The sequence below is a fragment of the Vanacampus margaritifer genome, chromosome 15, assembly GCF_051991255.1.
Source record: "Vanacampus margaritifer isolate UIUO_Vmar chromosome 15, RoL_Vmar_1.0, whole genome shotgun sequence".
NCBI classification, from domain to species: Eukaryota; Metazoa; Chordata; class Actinopteri; order Syngnathiformes; family Syngnathidae; genus Vanacampus; species Vanacampus margaritifer.
The window spans coordinates 16,474,518-16,496,638 of record NC_135446.1 but is presented as its reverse complement, the minus strand read 5'-3'; the positions used below and the strand labels follow the sequence as shown (position 1 = coordinate 16,496,638).

The window sequence follows — 22,121 nt, the reverse complement described above, 5'->3', positions numbered from 1 at the left end:
ACTGATTGTCGCACCCAACTAAGTGGGGGCGAAATTCGTTCTCCGCATTTGACCCATCCCCTGAGGGAGCAGTGAGCAGCAATGATTGCGCTCGGGAATCACATGGTGATCTAACCCCCCAATTCCAACTCTTTATACTGAATGTCAAGCAGGGAGGCAATGGGTCCCATTTTTATAGTCTTTGGTATGACCCGGCCGGGGATTGAACCCACAACCTCCCAGTCTCAGGTCGGACACTCTACCACAATTGGTTAAATTTGCCTTTGAAATACAGACTTAACACATTTTATAGTGGGCTGAAATATATATTTTTAAGCTGATTCTGATATTGGCAGAATACAATTTTGATAATCGATCAATTGACAGATCTTTTTTGTAGGGAGGGGGGGGGGCTGAATGAGGGATAGACCCATTAGCGGCGCCGATATTTAGCATTTTGACAAATATCTTTGCAAGCATTCGTCACAGCGAGTCAGCAGTTAAGAGTTCAATTTAAAACTTGGGAACTTTTGTGTTGTTTTTTGTTCAAAATTCAAACAAAAATAAACAAAGCGTGCTTGCGTTTACTATCAAACTAAGACATAAAACAAAAGGGAATTTATTGAACATTTTAGATTCAATCACCAAAAGCAAACCAGCAGGCTGAACGTTTAATGTGATGGAATTAGGTCAGTATGTCACCTTTCTTCGACACATGCCATCTTGAGCTTTTCAATCTCAAATATTAACAAACCACATGCCACACCTTGGTGTTGTCCGACTGTTTATGTCATCTCAGAACACACGCACCTCTGACTTTGCCCATATTATCATGTGGGGAAAACATACCTTCCCTGTAATTCTATGGTGAGCAGAACATGGGCAAGCCCCTGCACGCTCCTTTGGAACCGGATTTTCATTTTGATCTCACACTTGCATGTCACCGCAGTCGTGTTGAGGAAATGTCAAATGACAAACCTGTTATTGGATTTCTGTCGGTGAAAGCACGCAGAGGTTTGAAGCCACGGACCCCCCCCCCTTCTTCACCCCCACCTCTGTATTTCATTCCTTTCAGGTTGTTAAATACAGCGTATCAGCTGTCAAAGTAGCGCTATTCCCATTTGTCCTGGAGGGGCGTGTAGCACCGCATTCCACTGCAGGTTCTCTTTGGAGTTTGACTAGTTTTGTTTTTAATCTGCTAATGGCATCGAGGGCTTTTAATGGCATTTAGATGAGGCTGCAGTTTTTAACAGCAAGGATTTTGTATATTTTATATCTCACAGCCATTAAGCAAATGAGCAAAAAATGTGGCCAATTGAGAAAAGCCCTAATTATAGTTGGGTAATGCTCACCATTCTACAGTGTTGTTGTGTTTTTTTCACCCCCTCCCTCTCCCTGCTTCACCTGCTGTTTGAAATGACAACCCGAGGGAGAAGTTTTCCTGTCTTTCAGGTGTCGTTAGCTCACTAACCTCATTGTGTGGACACACGAGAAACTCCAGCTATACAAATACAGCTGGAGGTGAGTGCAGGCCTCAAGGTTTATTTACTTTGGTTGGCATTCGCTGAAGCTTCTTGTTCCACGTGGTGCTGGAGAGTTGCAGCCTGACGGGATGCGGTCTTGGGATTTCTTTTTTCTTTTCTTTTTTTAGCATTTGCATTTCTTGATGCCGGCTGACAGCTCTTAGATTTTTTTGGGTGGGATGGGGATGAATATTTTGACATGAAAACAACAGAAAGCGCTCTTTATTGTAATGGCCAAGGCAGGCATTAACTGCAGTAAAAACAAAAACAAAGCAACACACCATGCGTGACATTGTTTTGCTTTTTGAAGTAAATGCTGCAAAGAAGCCACAAAAAAACTAAGAAAAATTACAAATAAACGTGACCCATTAACTAACCCTCAAGAGCCCAAAGTCTCACCTATGGGCCACTGAAGTACAATAGAGCTTTTCCTTAATATTGCGATTTACTATACCATAATTTTTTTCACATGTACATTTGTCAACATAAATGTTTTGGGCTTGTAGTTTTGGCTTGCGCTAAAATAAAGGCAAATTATAGCCTTAAATTCATATGAAAGGAAGTTTATCTACTTCAATTGCAGGTGTTAACTTACTAAACACTTTGACTTGCAGTCTTTAATTGTTCCTTACGACATTGTCACAAAATTCTACCAAACGTAAATCAGTAAGTCATAAATCAGATTACAACAATAATGCAAACAAATCTGGACTTTATGACTTCAATTTTTTTATCCACTTCCACATGGACTGCACTTCTTAAGCATTGAATTGATTAACTAACGATTACTCCGGTAATTGGTTAACTCTTTGACTGCCAAAAACTTAAAATAACGTTTAGTAAAATCCTATGGAGGAGTGCCAAAGACGTTAAAAGACGTTTGTTTCAAAACAGAGGTGAAACTAACCATTTTCTATTGTTGATTACTGAAAAACGGAATAAGGTAGAAACAAACTTTTTTTTCTGATGAAAGATGAGAGTCCAATCTTTCATTTGGTAGTATGTGTGTTTCCATAGTCCAAACACATAATTTTCTATGGACCTTGAAAGATCAGTCAAAATGCTTAAAATCGGCTGGCACCCACGGCATCCCTTTTCTGAAAACGTCTGGCAGTCAAAGAGTTAATCTGCTGATTTTTTTCTTTTTATTAATCGATGAATCCATCCCTTTTTTCAAAATCAGGACATTGTTTCAAATTGACAGTGCGCGAATTAAAATTATGATTCAGTTTACTGATTTGGTCTGTAATGTGAGCAAAATGGGCAAAATTGTTGATCTTTTTTTTTTTCCAAAGTAAAAGTAATTGTTTTATTTTGGTTCAAAATAAAAGGTAATCAGTCCACTTTCATGGAGGGCTACAGAAATTAGAAAATAATTACAAGGCAATTTTAAACTAAAAAATATATCTACATAAGTCATCGATTATCATAAATAGTTATCAATTCATTTGATAATCGATGAGTTGCCAATTAATCGTTGCACCTCTGCTAGGCACTATATAAATGAAGGACTAAAATATAAAGCCTGCAAACCGAGCGAAATGAAGCGGCAGTTTCTTTTTAAATTGCAGCCTTTACCATTTAAAAATTGCATTCCATCACATTGCAATGTCGATTTAAATTTGATTAATTGTTCAGCCCTACGTTTGAGGCATCGTTTGGATGGTGCTCATGACTTGAGTGTCCTGTAAGATGAGAAAAGGTAGAGGGCTGGGAACATTTGAGCCAGGCCACTCAGCCTTTGCTGCCCACGTGGCAGGAAGAGGGATGAGGACCTGGCCCACACGCTCAAAACAAACTTTGCAGAGGCTGAAAAGAGGCAGAATCGTGACCGAGGTGTGTATATATGTGTGTGTGTGTTGTTGTTGTCAAGGCAGGACTTGGTGCTTATCTGCTGCTCTGCCCTTGATGTGAAATTTCATTAGCGCCACACGCTCATTCACTCCTGGTATGTTCAATTTCTCTGCTTTGCAGTTAAATGAATTTTGCACTGAAGCTGCGTGTGATAAAGTGCGCTTTGCCGTGAGCCCGAGGCGGAGCAGAGTGTCCCAACCCCCCTGGAAATGAAGCCCACTCATTCAGAGTTGGCCTCCACAGTTGCCAGGCAATCACATATCTCATCAGCCCGCCTTACAGCGAGCCTCCGTTAGCCAGATTGTGTGGAGGTTAGTATGTCCCTCGGCTCTCATTGATTATTCTTCTTTGCCTGTCTAAGCATCGCTGGGGAGTCCTGCATTGCACTCAGCAATTGTTTGATCCCCGATGCTGTCTCACTCCATTTCAGAGTAGAACCAGTCAAGCTTGTAGGCAGGGAACACCCTCTCTCATGAGTATCACTGCAAGCAATGAGACCTCTTAATGAAGATGCATTGGAACCACGGATCACAAACTCGATCCATTCCGAAACTCCGTTCACGAACCCAAACGTTTATGAAAATGAGCAAAGTCAAGTGGACGACTTGCACTCTGAGCCCATGTTGTAATACCTGAACACCCATGATGCTTCAGTTCAGGCCCCGTCTCCCTGTATAGAATGTAATCCGATCCCCCTGGAGGAATGCGGTGAGTTTTGGGCACAGCCAAAGTGAAGTACAAATCAGCCGGCTCGCTCAGAGATAGTGTAACTAAGTGATTTGAAGCCAGTGCTCGGGTTGCAGTCAGCTAAGGAAAAATCCAGTTCGCCTAACACTCCCCCATCCCCAAAACCGCATTCATGGTGATTTTCCATCTTGTATACTTCTTCTAAAGACAGTATGTGACATTATCTGGGAGCTGCATTAAGCTGTCTTTCATTTCTGTTTGTTTTAGAGCCAGCCCTTCTTTTGAGCCCAAACAGATGGAGTATACATACAGGGCCGTCTCTATTCAGCCTTATTTGCTTTGAAGGAAAATAAATAAAAATGTGTTGTGAAACAGCAAACTACCAGGGCACCTACCGTATGGTCTGTAAGCCAGTGAAGGAAATTGTTTTAAGAACCACGTTGAAATGTCAGTTGTGCAATATTGTCTTCTTTTTATTAGTCAAAAGACTTGTCCGACACAACCAGTAGATCCATGTGCACACAAAGGGTGGGGTGGGGGTGGGGGGTGTAGGTGGGAGCACATTTGCCATTTGAACAAGTCATTGCTCTAGTCCCTAAGTATGTTTACATGACACTCGAGAAAGAGAAGAAGTAAAAGTGACATCCCGGAGTGGCCATTTTTGGACAGAAGAGGAGACCGAAATAATGCTGCAGCAGCTACAAGAAGAATTAGTGAGTCACATCAGGAGCTGGAGTCGGGTTGGTCGGTTATTTCAGTGTGAGTGTCTGGGTGAGAGACAGCAGCTCCTTGCAAGTGCTCTCATTTTCTATCCCTGTGTTTGACTGAGTCATTTGATCAGCTGAAAGTTCATCTGCAACTTTGGCTCTTCCTGCCCACATGCGAGGGAATTAAAGTAGTTCACTTGCCGAGCAAGCAACGACTTCTCGAGAAACTTGTAAGTTAGACTCAGTCGAGGTAATGCCTATTTTGTCAAACACATGGATGAAATACAAAAGAACAGTGGGATCTAGAAGGGTTGTAGTCAAGTCCACTTTTACTGAGTCCAAGTCAAGTTCGAGTCACAAAGCACAATGGTCCAAGTCCAGGTCAAGTCGGAGTTACAAAGGTCCTAATACAAGTCAACTTGGAGCCACAAAGGTCCAAGTCTAGATCAGATCGAGTAAACCTTAAGACAGAAAAATATTATTTTCAAGACCCCTAAAATTTAGAAATTTCTCATGGTAAACATGTTATTTAACTTTCCCTAATATAAATACAAAAATGTGAAGACATGAAGCTTGCATTGTTTTCTCCGCTTGAAAATTCCTTGCGAAAAACCATTAAAACTCGAGGTGAATGAACGGCAAACATTTGGCGAACAAGTGCGCTTTCGCTACCTTTGCCAAAATTCGCAAACATTTACCTCTCAGTGGGATACGGGTTTTAATAGAAAGAATACTGATGGGCGGCGACTTTAGAAGTATCGAACAAAGTTAAACGTGGTGCCATATTTGACCGAAATTGTCTTCTTACAGAATCTGCAGATTGATATCTATCGAGTTATTTTATAACCCCACTGTTGGCTGACATGAATGAAAGAAATAGGCTGTGCGCTTTGGCACTCATGGCCAGGCTAACCAATCAGATGGCTTGCTGCCCGGTAGCTATGGTTACAGGGTGGCCAGTGTCAATGCCGGTCTATTTTGATCATCTGAAAAACTTTGTTTTCAGGAATAAAACAAAGGTGCACTCGGTCGTGTTGATAAAAATATTTTATGAGTTCAATGGCCAGGTCCGAGTCAAATGCCAAGGAGTTTGAGTCATGTCCGAGGCAACAAAAAAAATGTTTCGGACTCGAGTTCTACAACCCTGGAAGCTAGTGGTGTTAGCAACTTCCTACACGACTGAGTTGCAGAGACAGAGTTTGGACCCTCCCAAAAAAACCCTAATCGCAGTGATAAACTAACTGGCTCACTGCAGGGATCAGCGCAATGACCTGGTCAGCCACAACCTGGATTTTTGAAAGAAGGCCCTGGCCCTCTGTGACGTCGCCTTCCTCTGACTGAACGGCGGGTCGCGAATGTGACGCTAACTACCTTTAATCTCGTGGCTGCCGGTAAAGCCTGCACAGATGGTGCCTTCTGCATAATACGCTGCCAGTGAATTTGGAAAGTGCTCTCGCTGCAGTATGGAGGTCAGGCTGGCGGCAGAAGAGGATGATTTACTCTACAGTCCCTTTTAGCCCACAGGGCTTGCATAATCGCAGCTACTTCAGGGGCTCCGTCACAGCTTCTCATGTTATATGTAGCGCCACTGGGGAGCTGGTAATGGCGAGACAAGGTGTGTGAGTTCACTTAATCCGATGCTGACTCAGAATTCCTTTGCTTGTTAGAGGTACAAGTCTTTTATCGGCCACCCTTGTCATGCTCCCCCCCCTTTTTGGTTCTTGGCCGTTGGGTACTCCTGGCAGGAAAGGGAGAACCTGCCACGCCCACACAATCATGGCCATGAGCTCGATAAGTGGGAGTGGGCAAGGCGGATCAGGAAGCCATGGTTAAGGGACAGGGGATTTTTAGAGCTCTTGTTGTCTTGGCAAGAGGCAGGAGGAGGTGGCTGGCTGCGCCATCCCATTGCCTCACCACCTGTCCTCTGAAAAACCGCTGTCACTATGCCAGAAATAAAAGCTAACCTCTAAATGCACTGTATGCTACGATGAGGCACAATGCACATTTCAATCAAATGGCACTCTTGGGGCTTTTTTTTTTTTTTTTTTGCCGTGCCTTGGTGAAATGCTTTCTCACATATCTGAGGGTGCTATTCCTGCATCCTTCGTAGGGCTTGCACCAATTAACAGACCAGCGTGATAGTTGGAGAATGGTATTTAATTATTATTTTTTCTTCGGACAAGCAGGTGTTAGTGTATCTTCAGGCTCAAGGCTGGTGTTTAATTTGGGTCATCCTTGGGTCCGGTATGCGCCGTTGAGTAAGCGTGGGTGCAAATATAGACCGACCTCACCCTGTCTGTATGAGTATTGTAATTGCAGTGGAGAAATGTCTACAACTCAGCGGCCAACGAGGCTTCCTTAAGAGGTGCGATCACGCCTGTTCAAGCATATTACGTTCGAGACAAACTGTGAATACAGAAAATAGTGGAGTAGAGAAATGCAAACTTTTGTCATACCAAACTCCTAGACTATGTCTGTAGAATGGACTATGAGACTCCGAGAAAGCTGTCAGGTGAAATTGTTGTTAACTCTTTGACTGCCAGACGTTTTCAGAAACGGGATGTTGCCAGTGCCAGCCGATTTAAGCATTTTGACTGATCTTTCAAGGTCCACAGAAAATTTTGTGTTTGGACTATGGAAACACACATACTACCAAATGAAAGATTGGACTCTCATCTTTTATCAGAAAAAAAAGTTTGTTTCTACCTTATTCCGTTTTTCAGTAATCAACAATAGAAAATGGTTAGTTTCACCTCTGTTTTGAAACAAACGTCTTTTAAGGTCTTTGGCACTCCTCCATAGGATTTTACTAAACGTTATTTAACGTTTTTGGCAGTCAAAGAGATATCTTTACTTGCTCTGATCGCTCTCTTATGCAGTTTTCCCTTAGGACAAGGGTCTCAAACTCAACTTACATGGGGAACTCTGTATAGTCTGTGTCTGGGCCATATCAAGTATTCCACAAAAAAGGGGTTCAAGTATTTAAAAAAAAAAAGGTACTCTATAGCTAATCTAATCTTCTCAATCTTCACTAATAACAGTTCAGAACATTAACGGTTCTTCCGAATGTGAACAACATTGGTGACGCGGTCCTCTTTGTCATCTCTTTCGTACTTTGCATAGTCCTCAGCATCTCTAGTTGATTAATGACCTCTGATTTCTTGAACACTTCAACTTTCTCTGTGCCTTAAAGAGATGAGCACAGCAATGGGCACAAGTCCAAGTCAAGTCTGAAGTCTTGGATCCACAAATCCAGTCAACTTCGACTTGTTTGTGTGTTGTTGTCGAATTTCAAAACTCTACGCTATTAACATTGGATGTTGCTAGGGCATAGAGAAAGGTAGGGTGAGAGAGAGAAGGATAATTCACGAGCCGGCATTTGAGCCGCTCGAGAGTCCCAAAAGAAGTCAGAGTCAAGTCTATAGTGGACGAGTCTGTCAAGTTGTAAGTCTAAAAAATAGTGACTCCTGTTTTCTTTGAAATTGGCTGTTCTTGTCGCCAACCATTCTCTTCAAGGCAGAATTTAAAAAAAAAGACATGACAGAGAAAGCTGTCACGGGACGGAGCTACGACCACTGCCTTAGAACCTTCTGATGTCGGTGGATTTAGTGATGAGAAATCCAACTGAACCGCAAACAGGCTGTCACGTCCCCCATCAGCATGTAATTCAAACAACAAGGACCACTAGCTGGGTTAGTGGGGGACATATGTTCCCAATAGAACTGTGTTGTCAGTCCCTCCCACTACAAGCACCAGTTGACAGCTTGATAGAGAGTGACGGGCCAACTCACAAAGGTGGCCTGTGCGTGTGCAATAAATAGCCTTATTTTTGCCCTGACGGGGATTCAAACATGCCTATAAATCCCGCCCTTCCTGCCTTGCTATGTAATACGTGTTTAAAGCTGTCAAATGATAGCTTGTGGTCATATCAGATGGAAAGACAGCTTTTATCTTCACTATCCAGTGCGTCCCCAGTGTTGCGGTTCAAAATGCCAGGCAGCGCTGAGGTCTACTGGAAGAGCACAAGTAACAGACAGAAGAAGAGACCGAGACGGTTTTCCACTATATTTCAGAAGTCATTGTTGCCACAGAGCAAAGAGATTGAGCTGTGTCTCTCGTTGTAAGCTCTATTTGGACTGTATGTCGCGCTGCACGTGTGTGTCAAAGTACCATGAAGCTTGTTTTGATACGGTCTCTCTGAATCGCTAGTTTTTCACCCCTTGCAAGTGGATGAGGAATATATTCCCCACGTGGCTCACTTATAACTGCATTTGCATTTCTTTCCACTGGAAGTAGCCTTTAGCTTGAGGATGAGTAAAAGCTCTCGACTCAATAGAAATTCAATTAAACAAACTGGGCCAAACTCTTCTCTCATCATCTGCTGCCAATCATTTCCAGCAAGCGCCAACCCTGCAGGCGACACTGCAATACTGTTAGTGTCTGGATGCCCTCAAAATTGCAGTTAGAGAACTGCCACGTTTGTCCTGAAAACTTGTTTTATTAAGGTGAAGCGGTCTCGCTATTCGGGGCTGCTGGTTTTCTTGTTAGCATATAGGCAAAAACCTGTTCCCTATCTTCCATATCCTTTCTACCTCCTCCATTGTTCCGCTGCCGCTATGCTCCAAAGCTGATTACAGCTCCGTCTCTAATGAAAGCTAATCCTGTGTCACGGCATTGTGTAGGGAGGGGGCGGGTGCAGACCTCAGCGAGGCGAAACCAGCAGGGAACGTCTTCTTCAGGACCTGTCAGAACGGCTTTCGCAGGAAATGCGATACTGGCTACAAACCTGCAAATCTGGGAGCTTTTTTTCATGGATGTTGACCTTTTGCTCGGCTGATTAAATGTGTCAATTCACTAGTGAGATCAGTGGACCCTTTAAATATTTTTCATTCAGAATAAAGTTTACAAACTGGATGTTTACAGACTGGTCCTGACTGATTCGGATCCAAGAAAGCCAACCGTAGTATAGCTACCTGGATGGGATGGCAGGGGATTTTCCTCCGTACACTGAATGGGCCAGTTACCGCTTTCAAGGTGTGCAGTGGTTTTAAAAGTCATCATTTCAAAATAGCTGAGCAGAAATCAAGTTTGCAATATAGTCTCACCAGGAACTATTCATAACAAATTTAATCGGGAGTCAATTTGGTGACTGGTAAATTATGTTACTACTTTAGCTAATACTAAATGCTATCTTGGTTGACCGTTCAACAGCACTAAACAAGTCAATGCACTCATCATTATCTAACCTTTTTATTTTCGGTCCCGTTTTTCCCACATTGTAACATTGGATACGTGCTGCCACAAACGCTCAGCCCGCGTTCGGTCTGACTGACTACCTTTCCCATGATTCTCGGACACTGAAGCAGGACATTTTTGAACCCAGAACCCATGTCGCTTTAAAGTCTGGCGCAAATGATGAACCGCAACATAGCTGGGGGACATGGTGCCGTATGATCTTTCTTTCTGTTCCCTTTTCTGCACTTCAGTTCATTGACTGAGCTCTCAGGCTTGCGCCCTCCACCCCAGCGTCACTGCTGTCGTATATGGCAGTTGTGACAGGGGTCCCTGGCGGCCTCTAACTGTGTCATTGATCCGCTGCCACTATGATGGCACGCCGCATGCACCCAATCTCTAGCAGGAATCCACTGCAGGGACTTCCCTCACACAGTGACCATCCAGCTCCACCCCCAGCCAACCCTCCCCCATCATCCTCCACCTACTTCCTGTCATCCCTCCTTACTTTGCATACATACTCAACTCAACAGCCATGGCGCCTCCCACGCCGCTGCCCCTTGCTGCACTAATTGATGGAGGGGATTTTTGATCAATCCGCCACTGTGCACTCGCTGCAGTTAAATCTGTTGCGCAAACAGCAGGATTAACAGTCGCCGCTCGCCCTCACATGTCACACGGGTCTCAAAAGCACTGACGGCTTCTGTCAGCGCTTGATGGGCCTGACAGCTGTGCCACAATGGACGCCGGGCTTGGCGCTCACGTTCACTTGTCCACTTGTCCATCTTAATAACCAGCAGCCGATTAGATAGCCGTCATTGATGGGAACAACAGAAGTCTTTTATTTTTAATTTTTAAGAAAAGCAAAACCTACGCATAAAACATTCATTTTGGGGCTTTTCAAATCAATGATGTAAATGAGTTCATTTTAGCCAGTGACACTCACATGTGCAAATTATCAGTGCCTTGATCTTAACCAGGAAATACAATTTTTGTTTGTTATTTAACATTAGAGAATGTGTGGCATACATTTGCTGCTCCCATTTTTTTTTCAGCCTTGGATCTCTTTCGTACGTCACATAATAAGCTTTGATGGATAAAAGATTAAGATTTTGACTCCACGGGGCTGTTTCCCTGGCAACACGCTTTACTCACTTTCATCTAATATCTCCTCACCTGCTTGTTGATGCTGCAGAAAGCGCTTGCATGTTAGCTGCAATGGTCAAGAACTGTTAGCAGCACACTAATAGGCGCGAATGAACGTTATTGATTATGACATTGACTCCAGGTTATTCTAATGAAGTGAAAGGCTCTTCAATTTGTAACCGCGTTACACAGAAAATTGCATAATTGACATAAAGACAGGGTTTTTCGTAGTTCAAATGGAGGAAGAGATTCCTGATCATTAGCACGTTTGCGTATGCCTTCTTTAACACATTCACTGTCATCCATTTTTAGAACATTTCAATATTTCCAATACCCACACGATATTATGTTCAATAATTATAAATCTGACAAATGCTAGCATAGACTCTCGCCTTTCTGCCTTGTCTCGTTCTTTTATAATCGACAGTAGAAAAATGTAGGTTGCACAAAACGCAGCCATTACTTCCATGGACTCTCAAACTGTGTTTATTTCTTATAGAATGGGGCAATGATGTAATCTATTGGTGGTTGGGCATCAGTAAAGTTGTTTTCAAATTTGACATTTAGGTGCTTGTTTTCTAGTTTGACATGGAGCATAATCAGATTCTCCCTCATTTAGCCCCGTTGAAAAAAAAAATTATTTGAAGGCAGCGACTATTGTTTTTTTGCCACCTCGCCAACACATCCCTGAAAAGCCTCAAACATAACAATGTTATGTGTAGCGCTAAATTTTTCTGAGGAATCGGATCTGCTTGGATGCAAAACAAACATTATTTCATCATCCGACAAATTTACAGTTTTGCAGCTTTAATAGTGATTTAACGTAATTTCTGTAATTTTAAATAATCTGACAAGATAAAGGTTTTCATGAGTGCAATGATTATCCTTTAATGTATGGACCAATACATATCAGCTAGTACAGATATGAGTCTTATTAACAATAAAAACATAGCGGAACAAAAGTCAAACATACGTGACAGTTAAATATGACACACATTCAACAACTAGTAACGCAAACGCACATACAGGTGTGTTGGCCATCGGGAATTTCGTAAAAACTCCCCTACGGCCTGTCCATTCCAAGCCAATGGCTGCATTGGAAGAGCACAGGGTTGTAGTAAAAAGTGTGGCACAACAAATACTCTCACTGGTATTGGTCTAGGAAAAAAAAGGTGGTATCAAATCGAGCATTTCTATTTCACAGCATCCACGCGTCATCTGGCGCCCGTCCGGTTACCATACGTCAGCAGGCATCAGTACCAAGTGCTAATCCCTCACTTGACGTCTTCCACAATAGTCTGCATCCAGGTGAAAAAAAATGTGGCTCTTTATCCGCCCGAGTTGTGTAACTGTCAGTGTCTTTTTGCAAATTAAGACCACCGGGCTGTAAGTCTCCGCTGGTTATGTTATTATTGCAGTTAGCATATTGATGGGTGTTGAATATAAATGACTGTGACGTTATAGCTCCACTGATTGCTAATTTAATCCCAGGTGTATGATTATCAGTCATGAATTAAAGCTTGCAAAGGGCAAATAAAGTGGTGAGGGCGTATTATGACTTGGGAAAGGTAGTCATCTTTGATACGGCTCCCTCGCGGCACTTGTCTTCACTTCCCGTTTGCGTCTTTATTGCCTCTGATGCTCCCAGCAGCCCTTTTCTGGGCTTTTTCCGTTACTACCTCAGCCCATCCGTGCAAGGCACCTGCTGCTATCCCCCGCTGCATGGCATCGTTCCCTTACGGCACACAGATGTAATTAGCTCACTCAAATACACTTAGCTACAAAGCTTCGCTCTGCTAAGCGTTTTGCTCAGGCCGCCTTCCATCACTAATGCATCATGAAGTGCTGCACGCAAATTTCTAAAGTGGCTTTTTTGCCACCAGCGCCCAGGGTTTGATTAAAACATCCATCCCATTATAAAGTTGACTGGCCGCTACAAAGTTTTATTTTTTGGGAATGTGCAATCAAATAAAATTGAAAAAGAGGTGATAAACTTGCATGTTGAGCAGAAATGCAGAAGGCCATGGGAGTGTGCCCATCATTGAAAAAAAAAAAAAAACTGAATTTAAATGTTTATGTTGAATATGATACATTTTTGGACAATGAAGCATACCCAGCTGGGATTCATTGTTATGTTATTCAATTAAGAAAATTAACATTAATTAATCTCGGGAGAGTGAAGTGGCACTTGATGTTGGCCTATTCAAGGCTTTGGACCGAGAGTTTCATTATCAAAAAGCTCCTCAAGTTGTTTCTTTTCCAGTGAATAGATGTGACTCAGTGTATTTAATTAGTATATTGGGCAATTTCTCACAAGCTATAGGTCAGATTGTGCTGACCATGCTTAATAACAGTACAGCCACTCATCCATTTATTCTTGAAATTCTGAACGGACCTTTTGTTGGGTGCGGCTTGTTTGGTGGACAGTGACAAGCCGAGCCTTGCCCATCCTGCGGGGGGGCTCCGCACCGAGCACTGTCAGCTTTTTCACCGGGACTCATTTTGGAATGAGTTCTCCCATTTGTCTATCTGTAGTCTGTAACTGGCTTCATCTCTCTGATCAATACGCTGGCAACCAGTCCACATCGTTTTATTTCATCCGAGGCAATGTACCTCGGCAAGTTCATTCCAACTGCTGCTCTCACTCCAGATTCAAGCCCGCAATGCAGCTCGCAGTCTCCACCCGCAAAGGGACGGATGGTTGAATTAATAAAAGCAAGGCACTAATAGAGCATTGACAGTCACGCTTCAGATTTTTCGACGCTCTTGCAGCTGTGAAAATGATGGACAAACACATGGACGGATGTCTTGTTTATAGCGCTACGCTGGCGATCACATTTTTGTTTTGAACAAGCACACATTCAGCCGACCATTATGATGTATCACGTAATGGTTTGGTAGAAGTAAGCGTTAATAGAGGCCGCTTGAAAATTCCGCAAAGGGAAAGTAGTGTTTCCACTGTCTGTTTCGACTGGAGGCAATGAAAGGAGGATGTGTTAAGGGCAACAAGCATGTCTTTCTCTGGGGTTATTCTTGCTGAGGTTTAGTGTTCTTCTTTTACAAAGTGTTATGTCACCTCGGCGGCCCGCTCACTATTCCCAGGTTTGTGGGAACTCCCATCCGAGCAAAAGTGGCCACATCTGAAAGGGGCGCATTGTTGCACTGGGTGTGTCAGTGGCGGCAAAACAGCAAACAGTTAACCATTTCTGACTTGACGATCCCATGCTCTAGTATTGCGTCAAAGAGTAGCGTCGGTAGCGGCTGCGGCCTCTCAGATCAGAAGGCCTGGGCTTTCAGACTTGAGTTGCGCAACAGGTGCTGAGGGGAGGCCGACCCAGGACCTTGTGTAATTCTATATTAGACGCTGGTTTGTCATTGCCCCAGATACCTGAGGGGGAGGCATGATGTTGACAAGCAGTCAGATTGTAGCTCACCAATTCAAAGGGAAAGGTGCATTCAAGTACTCTGTCCTTTAGCAAAGCTGGCTAAATTTAATTTCAAACCTTTTGTATAAATCTCAAAAGCTTAGCCTTCATTTTCAAGCAGGCCAAGGACAGAGAGCAAACAAGACGCTGTAGAACATTTTGAGTGTATCTTTCAAGACCTACAGAATATTTTGTTCTTTGACAGTACACTGAGACGCCAAAATAAAGAATAGATTCTCCTTTTACACAAGAAAATCGTTTTTCAGCCTTTTTCCTTTCTTTAGTAATCTGCAGTAGAACACAAGTTTGTTTCCCTAAGATGCTGTTCTGGTGTGGCCGCCTTATCAAAAAGCATAGAAAACCATTTTATTGTGAAACTAAATGTGACTCTTCAAATTTAAAACTATGAAATGATAAAAAAAAAAAAAAAACAAGACTGAGAATGGAATTTTTATGAGCCAAGTAATCATTAATTTACAGATAAACAACTAAGAAACACACCATTAGCAATCTATCTGGTTCTATTGGTCATTACTGGGGTTTAGAAAATTGATATTCACAGGCAAATTGGGCGAGACCCTCCTACCCGTACTTGACGTTTATAGTCGTCAATGGCAGTGAATGGTTGGTTTCCAGATGACAAGTACAAACACATGGTGGTGAATGAATTCAATTTTGCCAGTCATGGATTTAAGTGAAAAGGGAAAAAACTGTGATCGAGCTCTTTAGTTTCTAGATAGAAGCTAGCAATTTCCTGCACGGTTGGAGAAATTCATTTGTTCCGGTAGAAATATCACGTTTCTGTATCTATATAAATGTGCTGTTTTAACACACAGCTGTTACATAGATTTAAAAATGGGTCAGTTGGGACACCAAATATCGTTTCACTTAGCAAGGGGATGCCAAAGTACAGGTCTGGTTACTGCTGATGTCACCTTCAGGAAGGATGGATGTTAGCATACGCGCTCACTCATAGCCCGCAGCGCACGAGTCTTGGCTTAAGCGTCACACCTGTTCAATGTGCAAAGCCTGCGCAAAGTGAAGTCTTATTTTTAAGACAGGAAGAGTTTTCAACATTTAAACGCATGCGGCAGTAGCAGTGAATAAACATTTAGTTATGGAATAATGAAGTGTTCGTGACGGCATGACAAGCAGTTTTAAAAATAGAGATGTCTAACATTCTCATTTCGCCCCCCCCCCTGCAGCCGTTCCATTCCCACCCAGCCATCGACTGACGGCCAAAGAGGTGTTTGACGCCGAGGGCAAGCCCAAAGTTGACGTGCTGAAAGCCCACCTGACCAAGGAGGGACGCGTGGAGGAGGCGGTGGCGCTGAGGCTCATCAGGGAGGGTGCCGCCATCCTGCGCTCGGAGAAGAACCTGCTAGACATTGAGGCCCCAGTGACAGGTCAGAGGGGGGTGGTAATTATTCATTCATGTTTTGGATTTGACATGAAAGTAATATGGACAGCAGATTATAGCATCGTGAACCCCTGTTTATACTTTACAGACCAATTCACAATTGATGAAAATGTTATCAAAATATACTCAGGCTATTCACAGATGGGTTAATGTAATTTAGCATAGATGTTACGGTAATTATATACACTCAAACAACTGCCACTTTTCACACACACAGAGCAGCAACACATACAAACGTCTGTGCAACTTTAAATGTGCACTTAATAGTCAAAATGATTTGCTTTTCTCCAACAGACAGCTCTCTGGTCTTCATGTTTGCTTAACAGCAAATGCACTTTTCATAGATGAAACCCAAAGCCAAAAACAAGCACTATCTAATGTTTAAGCAATCAATCACTGCTGTACAAGCTTATTAAAAATGGACACTTTTTTTTTAACCAATGCCACATTTAAGGAGGCTCACTGATGCGCATGATGCTTGCTATTGGTGCCTTTCTTCCTGGTCAAGTGCTCTTTCCTCTATTTGACTTTGTAATGAGGCTTCTTTGATGCTTTTCAAATCTACCAAAGGATCTATGGCAACAACCCATCACACACCCTCATTATTTACCCCCCCCCCCCCCCCCCACCGACTCATTATATTCCGAGTAGGTTCCCGCTACTGAACCTTAGAGGCTTTTTGGGTGCCACCATAGAGTGCACCAGAGGCAAAAAAGAAGTGACAGCATTTCTTATGTAAGATCTGAGTTGGGGCAATGAGATGTTACAAAGTGTGCTAAGTGGGGGAAAAAAAGTCATTACTTTTTTTTTATTATTATTACCTGCGATGAAGTATTTGTTTGCAGCTCCTCCCGTGAACACAACCCAATTCCCACATGACACAAGGCCTGTGAATTAGTATGTAAATATTAAGCACGACACGTAGCCACTCTCGCTCCTCTTGTGCTTGTCGCGCTCACACTTGTACTTCCTGGTCACGCCAGATGGTCGATGGAGGTTTTTTCTTTGACAATTAGAGTACAAGTCACACACACACACACAAAGTATTGCCTGTCAGTAACGCTTGTAGAGCCACATCACCAGGCTGCATGTTTGTTTACAGACAGTACAGTAATGCCCCACTACTCACGGATTTCTAATTGGAACACATCTATTTTTATCCACTGATTGTTGTCGGCCATGAGTCTGCACCGAGGTTATTTCAGTTAACGAAAACGAACTAAAATTCAAAAAAACAATTTTGATAACGAAATAAAATAAAAACGGAGGTGCTTTTCAAAAAACGAAAACTGAAACTACATTTTATGTTTACAAAACTAACTAAAACTAACTATAATTATAGCAAAAATGTCCTTCGTTTTAGTCTTTGGTAGTCAATTTAATGAATGAGCCTTTGGGGATGATTTATTTTTTGATATTAACCGGAATAAGGACATTTGAATCCAGCAGCAGCCAAAAGAAAAGCACCTTCTGATGACGTTGCTCTCATGGCGTTTTTTAAATAGTGCGCAAAGTAATACACATTAAAAGATAAATAAAACTAAAACTAATACTGAAACTAACTAAAACTAAACTAAAATTAAGCATTTATGAAATAACTAAAACTAATAAAAACTAACAGAACCACCTTGAAAACTAATTAAAACGACCTAAATTTAAAAACCAAAACGAAATAAAAGGAAAAATTCCACAACTATAATAACCCTGGTTTGCACGTCACAGAGAGAAGATGGAAGAGTGGGGGAAGTTCTTTTTTCCCCCAGGACAGTAAAGCCACACTAATCACATATTTCTAATTGGAACACATCTATTTCCATTGACTGATGGTTTGCTGGTGTGGCCGCTTTAAAATGCCTCATTGTTGGCCATGAGTGCAGGTCACACAGAGTAAGGCAGAATATTTATTTCTTCTTTTTTTTTTTTTTTTTTTTTTAAGTCTGACGTGTCGTGAGGTGACAGCCAGTGAGTGGACTGGGGCTTCGGGCTGACATGTCCGCTTTAGAGCGCCTCATTGTCTTGCAAGTATGGAAAATATGGTAGTATTGAAGTAAATTTGATCAATTTCCAAGTATTAAAAGGTATGTAATATGAAAAATAGAGTATGGAAAAATATTTGTTTCCATAATATTACGGCTGTTCTAAAACACTGTTTTCTAAACTAGAAAATTAGTAGTGGGTCTGGCTTATATCGCTCGCCATTTACTGTACACCTTTGCTCTCTTAAGTGCACACCTTGCAGTATATGAGCGAGGGAGCGCACCATGATAAAAGACCCAGTTGTTGTTGTGATGGCGCCTGGGTACGGCCCAGTCTTCTGCCGCTCAATGAGCCCGGCCGGCCTTGGAGTGGCCTGTGTAGGTTCTGAAGCTACGTTGTGTAATGCCCGCCCGCCCGCCCACTCACAGTAGCTGCAGCCTGCTGATGTGCCGCTTCTCGGGGAGCTCGCTTTTAGCGCAACAAGCAGGCTCTGGTCAGAACGAATTGTTTCTCGCTCCGGTTAATTTACTCCCACCTGTTCTTCTTATGTGGGCTCGCTTCTCGCCTCGCGTTTGCAGCGACGTGGAGGGGGCGGCGCACGTCTGTAGGTGGACTGAAGCCGAGTGACGGACAGATTGTTTCTCTGCAAGGATAAAGCACAAGAGTGTGCCACTATTGCATCCTCCACTCGTCCACCCTTAGATTACTTCTTTCTCAATGACAAAAGACTCAATTACTCAGGCGTTTCCATAGCAATAAGCATCCTTCACAACATGAACCAAGATGAATCACCTGCCTGGAAATTCTTGTGGTTTGTCTGAATAGAAATTCTTTATTGCTTCCCTGATTTGTTGTGCTGCATTGTGTGTGTACATCGTGGCTCCTTGCCCGTCAATGCTCCGGTATTATTCTCGCACCTCGGTACTATCGAGAAGCTCACTTGTCTTAAATGCACATCGTGGAGTGAGCATTTATTGATTCCTGTAAAAGGTTTCCGCTCCTTTCACAAGCCCAGTCGCAAATGAAGAAGTGACGCTTCCTGTTGACGCCATAGCGACAGTAACCAGCCCCTCGGTAAAAGTAGCAGGTTGCACTCAACTGCTTTTGAGCTTGAATTTGTTTCACTGAAGCCATTTTTGCGCCATCAGGAACTTAACAAGCGATCTAAAATAGTCCGGCGCGACGCCATTGTCGTAGTGCTGGCTTGACTGCAGAAGGGAGTGAGGACATTTTTAGAGATCTGACACAAATTGGCTCCATTTTTGTGTTTGTTTTTCTTCTTTTTTTTTTGGGGTGTAAGTTCAAAATGTGTCACAGTGTGGGTATAATGAAAGATAAATAGTAACAAGGAGGTTTGCAATACACTCTAGGAGAGTTGATTCTCTCGGCCGTCTCGTGAGACTCATAACAGGACTTAATTGCTCTTCAACGCCGTCGTACAGCTCACTCTAATTGGTTTCCTTTTCCTTTTATTTGTAGATGCGCCTCGTAAAGCCACTAAAAGCCAGAATGCTATGCAAATACATTTCACTGTACCCGGCCCGTTGTTAGTCGCTTAATTAACCTATTGCTCCAACGTTTTTGTTTGCCAGTTAAGTAGACTTTGGATGCGGAAATCCAATTTTGAGGCTACTAATTGCTCTTCTACACAATTGTTGATCGGATATACAGGACTGGATATACGCTTTGGTTTTATTCAGGTGAAATGTAACAGTCAAGAATCTACAGATTCCACGGAAAGTTACCCGCGAAGCTTGAATCTGAGCTGCTCACGAGCAAAGGCAGCTGACGCAAATCACAGGCCTGCCTTTGACACCCCTTTCACCTCCTCTCCGGGGAGTAATGGAGTGTGAGGTCACAAAGGTTACAGGAAACTAATACGCATTGAATGATTTGCGGTTGCCGTCTCGTGGCGTTGGTCCCAATTCGCCAACCAGAAGGTATTTCAACGTGTTTGGCGCGATGTTAAATTGCTGCATCGGAGAAATCCAAAGGGGAGCCCACTGGGATTAATCGCGCTAGATGAAGTATTCCGAGGAATTCAAGTGGGGGTAAAAAGACTCTCGGCACCATCGGGATGGATTTCTCCAAGCGAGTATCTGTCTGTGAAGGCGATGACATGTTTTCCAGCGCTTTCCGCCAATGGACTTTCAGTGTGTTTGGCAAGGCCTGGTGTGCTCAGATTAAATCTGGCGAGGCTGTTGAATGGCTTCAAGGTCTCCAGTAGGCCGAGAGAGACACATGCTTACTTTTCACAGGGAGGAATGTTCAAAATGCTTCACAAAGTCCATAGAATAATCGAACATATACAATACATAAGAACATTCTACTGGATATTAACCAAAGTTAGAGTCTTAGTAGATTTCACTGTACACACTGTTTTGAAATGTTGGAATATTAAGCACCAGTTAACAGTTGGTCCAAAATGTGAAACAATGCCTCCATTATTCTCCTGTAGCTTGCACTGCGGCACTCATGATTGGAAATATGGAAATCAGCAAATGGCTTCTCCCAGTGTTGTGTTGGCTTTTATGTGCCGTCTTCCTCGTGTATACACTATGTGTGTTCAACTTTCAGTGTGTGGCGACATCCACGGGCAGTTCTTTGACCTGATGAAGCTCTTCGAAGTGGGAGGCTCACCGGCATCCACGCGCTACCTTTTCCTGGGGGACTACGTTGACAGAGGTTATTTCAGTATTGAAGTGAGTGCTGTGGGGATTTTTTTTTTTTGTGCTTTATCGTTGATACCAGGGCCTTCAGTTGAGGTTTACCTGACTTCATCGAATCGTAATATCACATTGCAATTATAGAAGCCATCAATAGTACAGACGCTCCCCACCTTACGAACGAGTTACGTTCCGGACGATCGTTCGTAAGGGGAATTTGTTCGTAAGTTGCTTCAGTGCTATATTTTGTATTATAATTTATGTTTAAAGCCTATATAAGTATATTGAAGGTTTATATAAGTATGTTTAAGGCTTGTACAAGTAACCTGCATTGGTTTGTACTGAAAAAAACTTAATAAAATGGAGAGAATACGTACAGTACTGTACTGTACTACGTATGTTAGAGAGAGAGAGAGCGAGACACACACACACAGTATGTACATGTACGTAATAAGATAAATAAAATGAAGTTTAACTTACTTTTGGAAGATGTACTCGATGCTTAAGGAGATGATGGAGGAGGAGGATTTTATATCATGAGAGATTCTTCGTCGTCGCTGGAATCGGCTTCAAAAGTTATTTCCTGCTTCATGGGGACCGGCGTTTTCTTCCTCCTCCTCCTCGCCACGTTGCTCAGCCTCCAATGAGCTCTCACAGCGCCAATCGTCGGTATTAGCGGCGGAAAGAAGCACTACGCGCAATACAAAATCTAACTTACAGCATTTCTTTCCGAACATTTTTCGACATACTGTACGCGCAGAAATGTTCGTATGTACCGTTGTTCGCAACTCGAATGTTCGTAAGTAGGGGAGCGTCTGTACACCAAAACGCAGTATGACAGCACTCAACTGTGCCATGTACATTAAATATTATTGGGGGGGGATCTACCAGCCACATTCTGGATGGAACTGGTACCATCAGGAGAAACACAACCAAATAAAGAGAATAGGGTGTTGGGAATAAATTAAAACAATTAAATGGAACAACATTTTTAATTTAGGTTGTAAATGTAGGTCAGTGCTTCTGATAGTGTGAAATTAATAAAAAGTGGCTGTATGCTCCTGGGCTTTTTTTCTTTCATAAATGTAGGCTAAATAGCAAGTATCACAGTGTATTTTTTTTTATAAACTGCTGGGGTTAGAATGCAAGCATTCAATAGGACTCCTGCTTCCATATTAGGATTTGATTAATAAAATATGTCGGTCGTCCGCGGAAGCAAGTTTCCAACCACAAACCGCAACATGTATTGTGAATGTTTCATGGTGAACAGACCACGATGCTTTGTGTCTTTAACGGCATGTTGTTGTTGTCCGTCCACAGTGTGTGCTGTACTTGTGGGCCTTAAAGATCCTCTACCCCAAAACCCTTTTTTTGCTGCGTGGGAACCACGAATGTAGACATTTAACAGAGTATTTCACATTTAAGCAGGAATGTAAGTTGCCCTTTTTTTTATTCCTAATTGTGACAATGATTGTTGTCCCGTTTTGCTGCAGGCTTGTTTGACT

General features: G+C 42.7%; 1 protein-coding gene across 3 annotated transcripts in view; it reads left to right on the top strand.

The window, feature by feature from the left end:
• LOC144034866 (protein phosphatase 3 catalytic subunit alpha) overlaps positions 1–22,121 on the top strand; it is a 48,234-nt gene that overhangs the window by 4,867 nt on the left and 21,246 nt on the right. For all 3 annotated transcript variants that reach the window (XM_077543970.1, XM_077543969.1, XM_077543971.1), the window contains exons 2-4: positions 15,759–15,959; positions 20,528–20,652; positions 21,937–22,048. In XM_077543970.1, coding sequence (XP_077400096.1) covers positions 15,759–15,959; positions 20,528–20,652; positions 21,937–22,048 — 438 coding nt within the window. The remainder of the gene's footprint in view (positions 1–15,758; positions 15,960–20,527; positions 20,653–21,936; positions 22,049–22,121) is intronic.